Below are 19,240 nucleotides of genomic sequence, written 5' to 3'. Positions count from 1 at the left end.
TGCTTCCCCGCTCACCCCCCCCCCCTCTCTAATAATGCTTTTACCCACTTTATAAATCTTCTGTCTCATCCTATCCACAATAACAAGGTCCCTTGAGATAATTTTCATTATCATAGGACTGTTAAGGAAGAGTGTCAACACATTGATGTTTTACAGAGTTTAAATATAATTCCTCTATTATTTTAACAAAAATAGTTACAATGAACTTTGATTACAGTATACATTTTTGAGAAATTACAGGAAGTTGTCAAACTTCAATTTTTTACTGACATTGTAATACTCAGGTGCTCGGCAGCACTTACAATTAACAATCACATAAAAATCTATGCATTTACAAATAAACACAATTTTATGGATAGCCGTGTACATAGATAATTTATATTAAATTTATAGTAAAATCTTTTGTACATATTTATGCTTGTATGGAAAAATATGCCTATTCGTTGAACTTCACTGTCAGACACAACAAACAGAATTTAAAAACAAAAACATAAAATTGCCCAAATACTATAAATTGGTCAGTCACCTAGGTGTACATTTGTCTTAGACGTCCATTACCATTTCAAATATTAGGAGTGACTGGGCAGAGTGGCACACAAAACTTGGTGTCAAGTGTAAGCACTTCGATATGGCATGTGCAAAACTTAAAATTCCACAGTCAGACACTTTTAGAATCCTTTGCATTGGCACTTTACATTTTTTTAAAAGCTGCCTTTAACAAGTTAAAGTCTGTACATATAAAGGGAACATGTTGCTGGTCCCTCAGGCACTAAAGGAATTAATGGAAGGCTTTCTGAGACAATCCACTTAAAGAATAGTAAGGTTCAATAGATATCTTTTACATATCCAGGAGAGGCTTTGACTCTGTAGCATAGAGCAAGCCTAGCAGCACAATCTTGTTATGCACACATTTGTACATACTGGTTCCTGTCACTGCTTAACCTCTTCATCCGGTGTCTTTGGAAGAGGTGCAGAGCTTGATGTGATCTGCTTAGTGGCAGAAGGATTTTCTTCAAGTCCGTCGATCTGTAAACCAAGACAGAAATAAAAAAGTTAGAAGCACTTTTTATTTATACAAAAAGAACATGCAGCTGAGGACACTGCATTTCAGGGGCAAAATAACACAGGACGTCGCTACATCAAACAATGTAATCATGTCATCACGCAGTTGCTTCAGTACTAATTATACTAATTGTTAGAGGCAGAAACAAAATCTTGAAATGTGGGAAGCATTAAAAGACGCAATACACCTCTTGCTTTTGTGTAAAGAAATGCACTTGTCTCACACTCCCTAAAGAAGCCTAAAAGCAAACATGTCTGATCTACAGCATTTTGAAAGACTGGATTACAGAAATTTGGTTTTTGCCCTCTCTATGGACCATAAGGAAAACAATATATTTTTTTTATAAAAACACAAAAACAAAAGGTGTTTACTGTCCATTTAAAGGCACAGCAGACTTTAAAAATCTGTATCATGAATATGAAAGAGCATTGTTTAAATATGTTAAACATATTGTTGCATTTAATTTTTTTATTTTTTTAACATTTAAGCGGTTTATTTTTTTTTATTGATTACTATAGTACATTTGCAATCACATAACAGTAATGAAAATGACCTTTACATTCGTGTCATGCATACTGAACAAACTATAAACATAGAACATAAAAATAAGCCGCTTATTATGACAGTGTTCTAGAATCTCAAATACTGCATTATACTCTCAAATACAGACTCACAATCAGTCAAATGTTCAACTGTCACTCCTCATATCCTATGATTGCTGTGCAGCACCTGCATGAAGGGTTTTATTGCATCTCTCTGAGCTAGACAATGCTCAAACTAGTGTTCCACTAAACTCAGTAAGCACATATATCGTTCCTGTGATTAAATTGCTTATAATAAACATCTTAGTATACATACTCAGCTGGGATCATATAAAGGAGAAGACAGAAGCTAAGGAAAGGAAGCACTGCATGACAACAGAGCTAAGACGTGAAGAGGAGGGAACAAGAGCAGCCAGGGTAGCTGAAATGACTTCTGGGATGGGGGACAAATTCCCTAAAGTGCCTCCTTATGTTTCCTATCTGTCACGTTGTGTTGTAATTGTTCTTAATAAAATTTGATATCATAAATTTGTCATGGTCTTTCTCCTATAAAAGCTGTATGCCTCTAGTGTTATAAGTTCACTAATTCTCTCTATCCAAGATGGCATGGTGGGCACATACTGCTTTTTGTAGTAGAGCTAGACGAATCAAACAGCACTGGTCAAGTGAATAAAAGTCCTAAATAATGTTGTAGAATGAGATTGTCCTTTGCACAAAACTGGTTTGAATAGTACGGGATGGTGGTCACTAATGCTGATGCGTTTCGGCTTCCCACGCCGTAGTCATAGCATAATTAGTGACCATCATCCTTGATTTAAAAAGGTGTCACTTTCACCCTATTGGTTAAAATTATAAACACACCTCCACCACACTGATAAATCCACATTTGAGACACAAGCAAGTGAGCTAATTGACAAGCTAGTCTCTAGAGATTATCCTAAGAAGATGGTATTAGGTATCAAAAAAGAGATAAGCAAAAGAGATAGGGACTCCCTGTTGGTGACAAATAAAAGCAAAAGTAGTAACCGAATCAGGGATTACACACAAAATACAACAACATTTTTGACAACGTACAGTGATCAGTACGGAGAGATATGCAATATAGACTCTAAACATTTTCCCTTACTTTTAGCAGACGAAGGCTTGGCTGATGTAGTCAGAAAAGGCTGCCGCTTTGCCTTTAGGAGAGGGGCCACAATAGGAAACAAGGTGGCACCCACTATGATTAGAACTAAGAGTAGGGATACTCCAAGCTCCTGGCTGAGCACTGAGGGAGTCTTTAAATGTCATTATACTGACTGTATAGCATGCAACCATCTATCCGTGGGAAATGGTTTTGAAAGTACTATGACGGGGGAGACATTTGAACATGAGAGATGTTTTAACTGTAGGGCTACCTATGTAATTTACCTTCTAACATGCTCACAATGCAATACATAGGAATGACCTCACAAGAGGTTAGATCTAGAATACGTGAGCACATTAACAACATTAAAACAGGTACCCTCACTACACCATTGATCACACATTTTTCATATGTCCATAATAAAAGCTCTGTCTCTCTAAATTGGACCATTGAAAAACAAGTCCCATCTCCTCAGAGAGGAAGGGATAGGGATTTATTGCTAGTTAGAGAAGAGGTTTTTTGGATACTGAAGCTTAAGACAAGGAGACCCTTTGGGCTAAATAGTGAATTTGATCTTATAAATTTTTGGCACCAGGGTCTATTCAGACTCTTCATGTTTTTCAAATGAGAAACAAGTAGCACATAATATAATATCTTGTATTACAGTGTGCAAATGATGCATAATATGAGATACAATTTATTATAATTTACCATACTTCAATTTACTCTATAAAATTGGTACCATTTGAGTTTTATCATTTAATCACAGTTTGTGTACAATGTCTATCAAAATGTTCCTTGATTAAGACAAAACTCTATGGAACCAATGTATATGCCTGTTTTCAATCACAATCTGTAAATGCCTTTATTACTACAACAGCACATTATTGCTCTTATTATACTCTAACTGAATTTATTTTTGAGATTTGTATTTGAATGCTATAAGTTTTACTCAAATAGAAGTACATTGATATGTAAAATTGAGGTATAAAGGTATATTAATTGCAACCGACAAAAATACACATATCGTATTAAAACTAACAGTCATGCTATACTGCCTCATACAGAGGCTTTAATTAAAAGGTATGTTCCTTATGTATTACGGCACAGGAGGTGTGTTTATAATTTTAACCAATAGGGTGAAAGTGACACCTTTTTAAATCAAGGATGATGGTCACTAATTATGCTATGACTACGGCGTGGGAAGCCAAAACGCATCAGCATTAGTGACCACCATCCCGTGCTGTTGTTTGATGAGCTGCAATGAGTGAATTGTTGAAGCTGCTGGAATCTGATTTTATTTGCCAATAAAGCCGTGTTTCTATAAAGTTACAACAAGAAGTACCGGATTTCTTTTCACTTTTCCTTTTCTTCACCTATTTGAGCCTATGAGGGAAGTCCGGTTACATCGCTCTTGGTTGAGCCCCCTCGCCCACCCAATAGAAAACGGAGGCGGGACTACACAGTGACGTCAGACGCCAAATCGAGTTTGGCCACACAAACTCACACGGAATCGAGGATCCCAGTTAGCTCGAGGAGGGGAGCGGACGGCAGAGCCGGAGACACCGCAGTGGACAGGTGGATTGTGCTCCCCCAGGACCGAGCCCTGAAGCGGCGATCAGCGAGTAATCATGTGTGTGAGCCTCTTTATCTGACTGACTTTTTATCACATTCCTTGTTATAACCTATTGGGGTGGGGGCAAGGAGAGGTGCCTTGTCCAAAAATCACACGGATAGGAGAAATGACATTGCTCTCTACCTGGTTTGAATAGTGCCTGGTCATTAGATTTTGGAAGATTAGATTCCATCACTAGCTATGTGGATAAATAGAGCTAACAAACTTCTTATGTTAGAAGAATATAGTTATTTAAAAATACTCGGTTATTGTTTTATATGTTTGTAACAAAGCAATGAAAAAACTAATAAATACATTAAAAAAAATAATATTATAGGACATAGTGTAAATTAGAGGTCGACAAATCTGTTTAAAATGTAGGAGCCAGTAAGAATATTTAGGTTTTATCAAGCACTGGTGTAAATTGTGCCCCCAGGAAACCCTGATAGAGGCTCTCCACATCAGCCCAGAATAGCCTCTGGTACCTAAATCTCTACAAGATAGGCTCCTCACATCTCAATCACATGCCTGATGATATATATATATATTTTTTTTTTATTATAATAATAATAAGCAGTCCAAAGGGTACACTCGCTATTTGAAAACACAAGGTGTATTTTTTAAAGAGTTAACGTTTTCAGGGAGCAACTCCCGTCTTCAGACTTTAGTGCTAAAACAGATATGCATATCATTTTATCACGAGAGTCTGAGGACGGGGGTTACTCCCCGAAAACGTTAACTCTTTAATAAATACACCTTGTGTTTTGAAACAGCGAGTGCACCCTATGGACTGCTTATTATTATTATTATTATTATTATATTATTCTGGGTAGCACCCCGACATCATGGCTTGGGAACAGCGAGTGCTGGCATCTTATATATATATATATATATATATATATATATATATATATATATATATATATATATATAAATCTGTTTTTATTTTCGCCAGAAGAGTCAGCGTCAAATGCCAAGGTTGTATTTATTTTATAGTTCAATCTTAGCATCTGGGGGACTCAAAGGACAGCATCATACCAAGTCACATGTGGGACTAATCTGAGACCTCTAAATCCAACTGCAAATCATTTTTCCACTGAAGTGTATATGAGGGAAGAGAAACTCCCTTGCAACTCTTAAAGGGACAGTCTAGTCCAAATAAACTCATGATTCAGACAGAGAATGTAATTTTAAACAATTTTCCAATGTACTTCTATCACCTATTTTGCTTTGTTCTCTTGGTATTCTTAGTTGAAATCTAAATCTAGGAGGTTCATATGCTAATTTCTAAGCCCTTGAAGGCTGCCTCTTAGCTCAGGGCATTTTGACAGTTTTTCACCACTAGAGGGTGCTAGTTCATGTGTTTCATATAGATAAAAATGCACTCACGCACATGGAGTTCCTAGGAGCCCGCACTGATTGGCTAAAATGCAAGTCTGTCAAAAGAACTGAAATAAGGGGGCAGGTTGCAGAGGCTTAGATACAAGATAATCACAGAGGTAAAAAGTGTATTAATATAACTGTTGGTTATGCAAAAGGGAATGGGTATTATCTATCTTTTTAAACAATAAATATTCTTGTGTAGACTGTCCCTTTAAGTATTTTCCATGAAATAGTCAAAGCACCTTTCAGAGGTGAGTCTTCTTGACAGAGTTTCTCAAAAGAGGTAGGAGGTCACAGAACTAGCAATTTGCTGGCTATCATAAATCTGTTTATTTTATGTAAAGCTAAAAGGAAGTGCATATCTGTTTGCCGCTGGGCTTTAAGGACTGATTGGTCACTGGCTGACTAACAGATTTGCCGTTGCTTTACTACCTTAATCTCATAAAAGAAAGAGACAAATGTTACACTAAACTATTTCAAATGGGTGGCTCTTTAAATGTCTAGAGTAAATATGTAAGATATTTGGGTCTGTTAATTTATACTGTAAAATAATAATTTACTTATTGCTTCTGCATTTTCACTTTTTTTATTTTCTAAGCAACCTAGAGATTAATTATATACTAGTTTATATGTTGCACAGTTAAATGGAACTTTCTATAGAGTGACAAATGCAACCAGGGTAGCCGTACTAATATTTTCTAGTAAACAAGGAGTTTGATGCAACTTATTGTCACACTTACCCTGTGTTTGAGGTAAGAGAGATAGGTGTCCCAACCTACTGTGATCACATTGATATAAATCACTCTGTACTTTGGCGACAAGAAGTAGAAATTGATCATCTGTGCTCCAGGCCACACACACCAGTCAGCCTTAAAACAAATTACATAAATCAGTATTAGTAATATAAAATAATCAAATGTTTCCCTTTTTAATGCACTCCCTAGACTAAAATCCAATACCTTACCATATTTATGTTTGTCTATAATATCTTGTGAATTCAGGCATTACATGTACTCATGAAGATGTTACATTGTAATAAGGTCTTGTGGACTGAATATTAAAGGCAAGTAAAAGTAACTTACATGAATCATGCCTGCCTGTAGCCAATCCACAGCCAATACAGGAACATGCAAAGTGCCATAGACAGTGGTTATTTCCATTAAAATTTAAACAGTTATAATGTGTCTCAAGCATTAGTAAAAAAAAAAACACTATCTGTACAACCAAAAACTTCTTTTTTTTTCTGTATTAAACTGATATATATATTTATATTGAAAGGTGTTTGTTGTCTGCATTACCTTGTAGAATTCCCAAAATTTGTCCTGATTTTTTAATATTTGGTTGAATCTATTGTATTTATTTCATTTAATGTTTATATTTTAGATTGCCTTCAATTGAAGTTCACACACTAACCCAGTTACTGCACACACGCAGCTGTATCCATTTACTTGCCTGCAGTTTTTACTGCAGTCAGTGTAGTTATTTTTCCTAAAATTACCTTGTAGAATTCCCAAAATTTGTCCTGGAATTCTTGCCAGCTCTTCTTCAAACTCTGACCTTCCAAGGAGCCCATTCCTGGATACAAGTAAACACAAAAATACATTTCAAGCGTAATATTATAAAATACCCTCTGGATAAATCTGGAGAGAAAAAAAACACTAAGAAGAGAGCAAAATGAATGCTATTACCAATCTCCCCACTATATTGATGTCTGTTCACGTTTGTTTTTGCTTTTTCTTACAACTCATATCAGCCTACAAAAATACTCTTGAACTTGAAAGATCAAAACAGAGACACACATAAGAAAATACAGTCCAATTGATTAGAAAGGAAGCAGACATCTGATTAATGCATAGTTCAACGTCTCCATTCTTCTAGACAGGCCTAGTCTGGCTAGAATCCACACAAAATGTTACAGAGCAAAAAAAAAATACCACCACCAAAAAACCCACAACTTTAAGAGAGCTTATAGTGTTCCATCTTGAAAGCTGAAGTTAAGGGGAACATTTAGTACTGTTTTTGCATTCAGTTGCTTTTGAAGTGAAGAGAAATATCTTTGAAATAAAAATAGTTTAAACTAGAATGTCTGTAAGGAGCCATAATATTTACCGTTTTCCCATAGAGTAAAATGTATGACACTCAAAACCTCATAAATATGTGCATAGACTGTCTTTGCGTCTTAAACTGGTTGTCAGCAGAACGGCTTAAAAGTTTTCATTAGTACCCACAAGATTTAAGAATGTACTGTGCACAGGGAGACAGGAGAGCAGGAGGGTCTCTGGCAGTGAAAACAATTAGGCAGAAAGGAAAAAGAGGTTCCTGTTGACTTCCTCTTGACCTTCTATTGTACATTTTGTTTGCCAAAATTTCTTCAACTCTTCACACAACCTTGTTAATAAAAGGAAACTTAAAGGGACAGTCTAGGCCAAAATAAACTTTCATGATTCAGATAGAGCGTGCAATTTTAAACAATTTTCCAATTTACTTTTATCACCAATTTTGCTTTGTTCTCTTGGTATTCTTAGTTGAAAGCTTAACCTAGGAGGTTCATATGCTAATTTCTTAGACCTTGAAGCCCACCTCTTTCAGATTGCATTTTAACAGTTTTTCACCACTAGAGGGTGTTAGTTCACATATATCATATAGATAACACTGTGCTTGTGCACGTGAAGTAATCTGGGAGCATGCACTGATTGGCTAGACTGCAAGTCTGTCAAAAGAACTGAAAAAAGGGGCAGTTTGCAGAGGCTTAGATACAAGATAATCACAGAGGTTAAAAGTATATTATTATAACTGTGTTGGTTATGCAAAACTGGGAAATGGGTAATAAAGGGATTATCTATCTTTTAAAACAATAAAAATTCTGGTGTAGACTGTCCCTTTAATGCAAATACAATTCTTTGTATTAAAGGGATACTAACCCCAATTTGTTTCTTTCATGATTCAGATAGTGCATGCAATTTTAAGCAACTTTCTAATTTACTCCTATTATCCATTTTTCTTTGTTCTCGTGTTATCTTGATTTGAAAAAGCAGTAATGAAAGGTTAGGAGCCAGTCCATTTTTAGTTCAGCACCTGGGTAGCGCTTGCTAATTGGTTTGCTACATTTAGCCACAAATCAGCAAGTGCTACCTAGGTGTCGAACAAAAAATGGGCTGGCACTAAAGCTTACAGTACTGCTTTTTCAAATCAAGATAGCATGAGAACAAAGAAAAATTGATAATAGGAGTAAATTAGAAAGTTGCTTAAAATCTCATGCTCTATCTGAATCATGAAAGAAAAAAATTGGGTTTAGTATCCCTTTAATGTCATGACACACCCTTGGTGTGTGTGTGTAAAGGCAGTGTTAATGCACCCATCCTATACATTAGTGCTTAGTAACATTTTCACCCCAAGAGTGGAGCAGATAATTTGGATTACTGTGATGTGGATGATCTGAAGGTTATTAGTCAGAAAGAACTATAGTGGAACTGTCAAACAGCAGCCTTATTATTTAAGGAAGCGTGACAGGTGGAACGGGATAAGCCAAAAACAACTGAATTCTCAAGGTGTCTACACAATGTATGTCTAATATCTGTTACTGAAATTGTCCACAATGAAAACAAAAAAGTGATAATTTTCTTTGAACCTTGTACATAGCCAAAAGAAAAGAAATACAAGTGCCATATAACAATAAATTGCAGGTGACAATTGTTCTAAGTTATCCACGTCCGTCTTTCCCCACTTTCCTAATACAAAAGTTATTGCATAGAGTCAAGAACTATTTACACCTATAGGAGGCCGTCTATCTCTCTATTTTACAATTTTTAGGAGATTCTACAGCCTGGAAAAAGCATAGCATAAACTACAGACATTACTTTTGACCATGATACATATAATCGAAAGTAATCAGAATAAAATATTTTACCTAGGAAGTACCAAAGTCCTAGTAGTGGGGAGGCCACCAGCTGGTCAATTAACACCTTCCGAACAACCACTCTGATTCCTCTTCCAGGGAAGGCACGGTCAAGCCAGGAATACCAGAAATGCATCAGTGGACCCATTGAACAGCCAATACCAAACATCCTACCTAAGAGAGCAGATTAAATAAAAGTTTCACAATACATTTGCGATATGGTTTTATACAAGTTATTTACAACACACACGTAGAATGACTACACATGATATTATAAAGCATAAACACAGACACTATTATAATTCTAACTTTCAAATCAAATGATCAGAACTTTGGACTGTAATAAGGCTTTGTTAAGATTGGCAATCACTATAAATCTTGTGGAATAAATATAGCATGCTCCTATATGCTTTTGGGGAGGGGGTGGGGGAGTCCCATAAAACATGATGAAGAAAAAAATAGTTGTCTAATTCCACACTATTAATACATTAAAATTGTTTATTTTTTTATTAATAAAATAGATTGATGTTACGTTGTATTAAAAAGTTGTGAAAGTTACAATATTACAAACTCAAACAAAAAAGTATTTATATAAAACAAATTATCCTCTCGTAGTATCAAAATATGTTGTGGCAGGCAAGGAAAGAGTAGAAGGCTTAGTTCTGGATATGTATCATATCACAGATAAGTGGAAGACACCAACTGATGGACAGGTATGAATGCGGATATGGATATAAGTATAATTATATGAAGTTAATTGTATCCTCTATTGCTGGAAAGTATAAGTAAGAACTACCCCCACTGTGGTGCAAAACTATTTATTATCCAAATATATCCACAGCATAGTAAGCATGAGCAAAATTATCCTGTTTGATCAGTAGAGCATAGAAAAACATGGATCATTTTAGTAATCCTAAACATCTGGTAACCAAAAAAACAAAAAACGTAAAGTCTATTATCAGGTGCTAATTTGAATATACAATCATAAAGACAAAATATACTCGTCCCAGATGAATTGCATGTAGTGATAAATATTTATGAATTAATAAACAGTGGTATTTCTCCAATGTTAGGCAGGAATGGTACTGTAGTTTTCTTCCAATACCTAGGGATAAGCTGTCCCAATTTATCATTACACTCAAAAGTTTAGACCAGAAGGTGCATTTTAGAGCAGGAGATTTATTGAATTAAAATGCTAACGGGACAGGAGGGAATTTAGCTGAGACCACTATCTCCATTACTTAAATTGCAGGCAAGTATGAGCTTATAAGTGGACAATAGCATCAAAATATGAGGTCAAGTACCATTGTTATTACATCTCCTCCAACAGGTTGTAGAAGAGGTGGAAGAGGTGCTCACTGAAGAATGAATGAGGTTTGCTCATATGTTTAAAAATTAATATTCAATCATTTGCTGAAACGTGCCTCTGACACTCCACCTCCTAATTTTTTGGTATATGACCCTCTAGTAGAATTTGTAGTATAGCAGGGAGTCAAATGTATATATCTGTATACCAGTCTCAATAATGTATGGTAACTAATAGATCATTGTGTAGCCAATATGTACATTTTTCCAAAACAACGGAAACCAGAACTACCAGATTCCCCTCATACTAAGGGAGTGCTGCCCCAGGCAGCTTTTAAACATAGCAGGGTTTGAACAATACAGCAAGAGAAAGATAAATCACGTGTGGACATTGTTAGGTCTCATCAACACACAACCTTATTAGGTCTCATATGCACACACTATACACCTTGCTATAGTGAAGTTGGTATATGGCACCCAAACCAATCTCAATACATGTTATGAGCAAAAAGATGAGGGGGGAGATCCACTGTGAGTTTAAATTACACACAATAGATCACTGTAGGAAATTCATCTATACATCCTTCCATGGAAAACCTTAAACTACCAGAGGACTCTGGGTAGAGATATGCAAATGAGGTAACCAATGTCTCATCTCTCTAGATGCCTAAAATCTATCCAGGGAAGCACTGCATCAAAACAAAAAATGTGAGGCATTATGTAACTTGTTTACAAAGGTTTACCCATTGTCTTCTGCTCATGTGAAAAACACTGATAGTTAAGATTTACTGTGATCAATAATGTGAGACCAAAAGGACCCCTAAAAAAATATTTTCAGCCAATGCAAGTGTTTCCTTTATTACTTTAGGACCTGCAGTGATGGGGGAAGTGAAAATTTCCAAATGAATAATGATTCAAACATACAATTTATTACCAGGTAATGTAGACCACCTAGTAAAAAGATGTATCGCAGAAGGAAGCTGGAGCTGGCCTTTTGAAGTAAAACAGTTATGTTCTGTCAACTAGAAAATTATTAGAAGCAAGAATAGTGCCATATGGGAGAAGGTCATAGGTGGATGAATGCCCTTTCTATGTATTACAGAGAATGCATTAACTTCTCTATTTCAGGTTTAGATAGAAATATATGCCCATAAAGAATTTCATAACCAGCAACAAACTCATCTAGCTAATTAAAGTTTTGATGAGATGTCAAATTTCTGACATGTATCGGGTATCTTGGACATGGGTTTCCCTGGATCAACAGACTGAAAATTTGTAGAGAGACAATGCAGAAAACAACCACAATGACCACGGCAGCCAAACACAATCTACTGGTGGTATCTGTTTACCAGATGTAGAGCAAAGGGATGCCCAACATTAAGGAGGCCAGGTAGAACACAGGTTAAATTAATCATAAGATTATTTGGATTGGTGCAATCTCTGACCATATTTTCATGGAATGTTTGACCTTTGTAATTTTATACATACATATCATTAGATAGACAGAATATGCATATGCTAGGAAGCTTCACTGCCATTTTACATCACAGTGGCTTTAAAAAAAAAACAAAGTACAAAGTTTAAAAGACAATCATAATACAATAGCATTTTAATTTCCACTAAAAGATAAGAAAGTTAATATCTATTAGGGGTATAAAAGAAAAGATGTTTATAAATGTTTAAAACAAACATAAAAGTAAAAAAAAAGAGCAATTTCCACCCATATTATTCCTGGTTACTTTGCCATATATGTTAATTAAAAGAAAAATGTTTTTGCCATAAACTACTTTTGATGATGGCACACATGTTCCAGCCACCCATGCCAATTCCAGAGAATATTTCTGATAGAAGCAGAGCTAATAGCTGTATCCGTTATGTGACTCTATCCAGTTTGCACTGCTATATATTAGAACTGTTTCACAGTTATATTAATGTTCATTGGTAGACTAACCTCAACAAGCAAAACAAGGATGTTTATACTTATGAGACATTTGTTACTTACAAATAGAAGCAAGACACATTTGAAATATTCTCTTTTAGACACACCAATGTAAACAAATGTCATTGACTATGGTTACCTGTCCGCAGCCACTCTCGCTGTTTTTCAGTGTCTCTTCTAATCTCACGTGTCTGTTGGATTGTATCTCCAATCCCCAGAAGTGCCCCACAGCTCACAGTGTTAGTAATCAGCAGAAATCGACCTCTGAATAAAGGCTTCCAGTAGCCAGCAGCACGAGCCAGCAGAATCCTACCCTGGGGAAGCATCTTGTTCACACTTTATTAATAGCTTGGACCAACCACTCATGGACCTTTAAGAGCAAGTCTGGAAGTGCACCTACTTTGAGAGTTCACATGGTTTAATAAATGACAAAGTTCTATAATGTCAAAAATGATAAATTAATTAAAAAAAATATATTAAAAAATGCCTCTCTGCAATCTTTAAAAATATATCCACATTGGTTTTATTTGTTTACTAGGGAAAAGTGCATTAAATGCTTTTGTAGGATACTTTGGTTCTGGCAGGGACAGTCTAACTTTTCTATAAAATTACACAAATATTTGTTGATATGTTATTTGATTTAAATAGTTTTATGCACAAATCTGCATAAACATTTTTTTTAAATAACCCCTAACCTTTTGAGTATTAGATCTATATTGTACAGTAAAAAGTTGAAACAGAATTTGGCTTGTTTGGTGGAATTTAAAGCAGAGACAACAGATCATAGTCACATGTCTAGTGGACACCTATATAGTAGATTTTGCTATAAAATATTCTTATGGTTATGGATGTAAACATTCAAAATAAAATCAGCAAAAAAAAACCCTATATATTTAGTGCAAGGCACCTGTAAATTAAAGTATATAATTTTTATAATAGAGTTTTGACTGCAATTTGGGACAGTTTTAATTAAACAAAAACAAAATAAAATTTAGAATAATTAGGATGTGTTCTGTTTTATTTATATATTTTTCAATATACCCATTTAACCCTTTCGTGACAGGGTTAAAGTGCCTACATCGGAACAACTGTTCCGATGTAGACAAATTGAAACTACGCGATCGTGCATACGATCGCGAGATTTCAATTATTGGATCGCATCTGGGGGGCGTCCCTACAATCCTAGGAACGCCCTCCAGACCGCGATTAAATCCCTGAAGCACAGAAGGCTTCAGGACAGCCGTTAGTTATGACGTTCCATTCCGTCATAACGGCTTTAAAGCCCAGTCTAATTATGACGGAATGGAACGGCATAACGGCTTTAAAAGGTTAAAGGGACATAATACTCATATGCTAAATCACTTGAAACTGATGCAGTATAACTGTAAAAAGCTGACAAGAAAATATCACCTGAGCATCTCTATGTAAAAAAGGAAGATATTTTACCTCACAATTTCCTCAGCTCAGCAGAGTAAGTTCTGTGTAAAAAGTTATACTCGGCTGCTCCCAGCTGCAGGTAAAAAAATAAAAAAATGAAGAAATGAACAGCAGCCAATCAGCATCAGCAGTGCTGAGGTCATGAACTCTTACTGTGATCTCATGAGATTTCATAGTAAGCTTCCTTTACCTGATTGGTGAAATAATATGAGAGTGCACGATGCTAGTCCCTTCAGATGTCCCAGGACAAACACACTAAAATGCTGCTTAGAAATCCTTTACAATGGGAGGTGGCTACTGAGGAACTTTTGAGGTAAAATATCTTTCTTTTTTACATAGAGATGTTCAGGTGATATTTTCTAATCAGCTTTTTACAGCTATGCTGCATCAATTTCAAGTGTTTAAACATTTGGGTATTATGGCCCTTTAAGGATTTTTAAAGCCATGTCTAAAACCTTGGTACCTATCTTTGTGAAATTTAACAATGGGATAGATTATTGTACTCCTGACTTTATGTGAACAACTAAGCAGAGTGAAATATTAAACTGTAGCATTCAATGTTTGCCATTTCATTTTAATAAATACATTAGAGCTGCATGAAAACACAGGGTTTATATAAAAAGTTTAAAGTTAAACATTACACATTTTATTAAAGTGTAGTTCTCTTTCCAGTTATCTTGCTGTGACGTCAAAGATAAAATGTATTCGTTTTAAAATGTAAACTTATTTAAATAGTATCATTTTGGTATGGGATATTTGGGAAAACAAACAGAATTGTCATGTGTATTGGAAACAAAAGAACCACAAAAAGTAGAAAATAGAGTAGCTGTAGTCATAACTGTATCCATAAGTTTTAAAACTTGTCATTTATTGTAGTGCATAAACGAAAAACTGACTTGCCTTCCCTTTCTGCTGACATTAAGATATTATGGTGCTGCGCTACATGCTGAAAGTTCTGTTTTACTGTCAATGGCATTCTTCTTTGGCGCTAGCAATTACATACTAATCCGTTACGCACAGTAATGAGGCTCTCTATAGCAAGTTACGACTTAGCCACTGCTAATTTATACATTATAACTTACCTCGGATGTCAGATCCCCGACATAACCCTCTCTTCAGAGTCTTAATTAGTCACAAATTCAATTGTACAAAAAAACATGTGTCGGAAGTAACAAAATCTTTTGAAAATAGCTTTCGGCCATCTTTAAAATGGGCAAATGGTTGTTCAACACGCGGCCTATAGAAATTAATCAAAATTGTCATTGTTCAGAAATGAAAGTACCTGCAATATAAAATGCACTCTGGTTTTTATTTATTTTTCTCTAGCACATGCCAGTACTTAAAACATTTCAAAACGACGTCTGCGACGTATATTTCCATGTGACTAAGCATTACGAATTGGATGTTGTCATTTGACACATGTGATATTTTGTCATGTGACGGGTGATGTAAATTGTTGTAAGCAGTAGCACTGCAGTGAAACGAAAACAATAAAACAATTCACGTTCTTAAAGGACACAGGACATCAATGGATAAAAAAAAAATAAGCCTAGTAAAAAAAAAAAAAGCATTGAAAATGAATATTTTAGTATCTATTGCAAGCTGACAGGAATATTGCAGGGGCAGGCGGTGTTAGAACAGCAGCTTTGGGGTTTGTGAGACCTTAGGCAAAGCTTAAAGGGACACTAAACCCAAAATATTTATTTCATGATTCAGGTAGAGAATACAATTTTGAACAACATTCCAATTTGCTTCTATTATCTAATTTGCTTCATTTTTTAGATATCCTTTGTTGAAGAAATAGCAATGCACATGGGTGAGCCAATCACACAAGGCATCTATATACACTACAGCCACCAATCAGCAGCTACTGAGCCTATCTATATATGCTTTTCAGCAAAGGATATCAAGAGAAGAAAGCAAATTAGATAATAGAAGTAAATTAGAAAGTTTTCTAAAATTGCATGCTCTTTCTAAATTATGAAAGAAAAAATGTGGGTGTTATGTCCCTTTAAGTATGAGGCCCTGTTTGTGTTTTTTTTCTTACATATTAAATATAGGTAAAGGGGTAGTTTAGCGTCCTAAATTCGGAAGGTACCACATCCCGTGGGGGGGGGGGGGGGGCGATGGATAGGTTCCCAGCGGCGGTTGCGGCGCCCGGGAACGATATTGGAACAGAGCGATCAACTCCACATTTACCTAAACATGTTATATTTTTACTGTGGGAATTACTTTAGAAACGTACACATTACCATGGGAATTACTTAACAAACGTACACATTACTGTGGGAATTACTTCAGAAAGGTAACATGAGCGGGGGGGGGGCAGCATAGATAAGTTCCCAGTGGCGGTTACGGCGCCCGGGCCAGATATTGGAACATATTGTTCTTTTCCAATATTGTTCCCGGCCGCCACAACGCCCTGTTCCAATATCGTTCCCGGGCGCCGCAACCACAGCTGGAAACCTATCCATGGTCCCCCCCCCCCCCCCCATGGCGGGATGTGGTATCTTCTGCATCTGGGACGGGACGCTAAACTAAACCTTTAACTAAATATATTATTGAATGCGCACAAAATTTCTCAGGGATAATGAAGACTGATTTGGGAGAGAGAAGTGATAAAAGAAAAAAAGTGTAGAGGGAGGGAAAGATAGGAGCAAAGGGGGGGGGGGGGTAAAGAAAGAGAATGGAGAGAAAGCACAGAAAGAGTAATAGTGGATATTTTGTGCACAATATTTCTCAATGATAAGGAGGACAGACATAAAGTGAGTGGAGAGAAAGTGATGAGAGGAGAGAAAAGTGTGAGAAGGGGGAGTTTGAAGTGAGAGGAGGGTGGAGAGAAAAGAAAGAGGAGGGGGAAGAAAGATGAGGGGACAGTGGGAGAAGAGGTAGGAGAGAAAAAAATGAGAAGAGATGAGACAAAGGTGAGAGAGACAAGAGAGATAGAGGAAGGAGAGAGGAGGGGGGAGAAAGAAGAGGGAGATTAGGGGGAGAGAGAAATGAGGGGGTAGAGAGAAGAAAGGGAGAGAAAAGTGATAGGAGGTGGGAGAGAAAAAAGAGAGTGGAGAGATATAAGAGAGAGGAGGAGAGTGAAAGGGAAGAGGTGGAAAAGAAAAGAGGGGGGAGAAAGGGAGTGAGAAAAGAAATTGAGAGAGGAGGAGAAGGAGAGTGAGAGGAGTAAAGGGGGAAATAGAGAAAAGTAAACGAATGGAGAGTGATAGTAGAGAAGTGAAAGAGAGGAATGGGAGTTAAAAGGGTGAAGATAAAGAGTAGGTGAGAACTAGAAAGTATTTGAGAGAGAAAGGGGGTGTGAGTAGATAGTGGAGAGAAAGAAGAGAGATACATAACAAAGAGAGTAGAGGGAGACTGGAAGAAAGGGAAGATAGAAGACAGAGTTGGTAAATGAGATAGAGAGGGAGACAAGAGAAAAGATAGAGGAGGAATTAAAGAGAAAAAGGGGAGGAAGTGTAGGAAAAACATCATCCTAAGCAAAGCACAAACCATAACAAATGTTTCCCCCAGCCAATCACTTCTAGGAGCAAACAGGTTACAAAAAACCCTGCCACCTCTAGACTAGAAGACAAAGATCACACTTTTAATACTTACCTAAACCAAATCCACACTCCAACATTAACTACAGATGAAATAAAAACCCTGAACTCCCCATTTACTCTACAAGAAAAATATACAACCATAAAATCACTACCCTCAGGTAAGTTACCTGGACCTGACGGCCTCACCTCAAACTTTTACCAACTCTTCCTCACCCAACTGGGACAACCCTTACTCACCCTTTACCAATCTAGAGACCAGAGAAACCATTTCTCTCAATCCCTACTAGAAGCCACAATCACCATTATCCCTAAACCCGACAAGCCCACGAACAAAGTAAGCAACTGCAGGCCCATCTCATTACTAAACATAGATGTAAAAATATATGCTAAGCTAAAATTAGCGACAAGATTAAACTAGTTTCTTCCTAAACTAATTCACCCAGATCAGGTGGGATTTATCCCAGGTAGAGAAGCGAAATAAAATACCATGGGACTACTCCTCCCACTATAAAGAGCCAAAAACAATAATACACCTTTAATACTTTTGTCCACAGATGCAGAGAAAGCCTTTGACAGGGTGGACTGGGACTTTATGTGGTCCACCCTGTGAAAGTACGGTATCCCTTCTAAATTTACCACGCATGTCCAATCCCTCTACAAAACCCCCAAAACTAAAGTACGAACTAACAACAACAAATCACAATCCTTTCCAATAAGAAAGGCTCAAGACAAGGCTGCCCCCTAACGCCCCTCATATTTGCCCTCACTGTTGAAATCCTAGCCACACAAATTAGAGCACAACCCGATATAGTGGGCATAAAATATGACAACATAGAACAAAAATGCATTTTATTCACAGAATATATTATACTAACCTTACAAACCCTCACACCTCTATCCCTGCGTAAACGCAAATACTCATACAGTATAAATTCATATTTAACTTTTCAATTAACACAGACAAATCTGCGTTTATCCCGATTAACCTCTCGGAAGAAGAAACCCATTACATTGCACACCATACTGACTTTTTAATTTCTGACAGACTTAAGTATCTATGCAAAACAGAATGAGAAGCAGTCTGCCAGGAACGAACAGCAGCATCAATAGCTTGTTCTATGGCCCGGTTGCCACCTGGTAGTAGCTTCTTTCTGCCCAATTGTGCTTTTCACAGAGGAGAACTTTCCTGTAGTATATCAGTTTGATCCCGCCGACATGGTCAGTCCAGCCCCAAAATACCAGGCAATTCTCCTCTGAACAAGGAACATGACAACCCCAGACGATCGTTTCGGGCCTCCTTTGGGCCTCGTCAGTAAGTTGCAGCCATATCCCTCTAAGTACATTGGGCAAGGACGATCGTCTGGGGTTGTCATATTCCTTG

The 19,240-nt window shown here is 36.7% G+C and overlaps 1 protein-coding gene across 2 annotated transcripts; it reads right to left on the bottom strand.

Annotated features, from left to right (window-relative positions):
* Positions 1-142: 142 nt before the first annotated feature.
* On the bottom strand, positions 143-15,646 carry LOC128649590 (mpv17-like protein 2). Of its 2 annotated transcripts, none has more exons than XM_053702941.1 (6): positions 15,388-15,646; positions 13,008-13,267; positions 9,637-9,798; positions 7,228-7,304; positions 6,470-6,598; positions 143-1,026 (listed from the first exon to the last, which is right to left on the bottom strand). In XM_053702941.1, exons 2-6 carry the CDS (start codon positions 13,192-13,194, stop codon positions 931-933), a joined length of 651 nt encoding a protein of 216 aa, XP_053558916.1. In that variant the 5' UTR covers positions 13,195-13,267; positions 15,388-15,646; the 3' UTR covers positions 143-930. The 2 variants fall into 2 exon arrangements, with proteins under 2 accessions (XP_053558916.1, XP_053558917.1); XM_053702942.1 differs by having other exon boundaries at positions 13,008-13,264.
* Between the last annotated feature and the right edge of the window lie 3,594 nt (positions 15,647-19,240).

The sequence above is a fragment of the Bombina bombina genome, chromosome 2 (assembly GCF_027579735.1).
Source record: "Bombina bombina isolate aBomBom1 chromosome 2, aBomBom1.pri, whole genome shotgun sequence".
NCBI lineage: Eukaryota > Metazoa > Chordata > Amphibia > Anura > Bombinatoridae > Bombina > Bombina bombina.
This window is presented reverse-complemented; position numbering and strand designations above follow the sequence as displayed.

Bases quoted from the DNA above. Each gene is read 5' to 3' on its own strand.
- LOC128649590 (XM_053702941.1), bottom strand. From the start codon at position 13,194: ATGCTTCCCCAGGGTAGGATTCTGCTGGCTCGTGCTGCTGGCTACTGG. The intron at 9,799-13,007 runs GTAACCATAGTC...CTGCTCTCTTAG, and splicing joins GCGAGAGTGGCTGCGGACAG to GTAGGATGTTTGGTATTGGC. The intron at 7,305-9,636 runs GTAAAATATTTT...ACTTGTATCCAG, and splicing joins AGGACTTTGGTACTTCCTAG to GAATGGGCTCCTTGGAAGGT.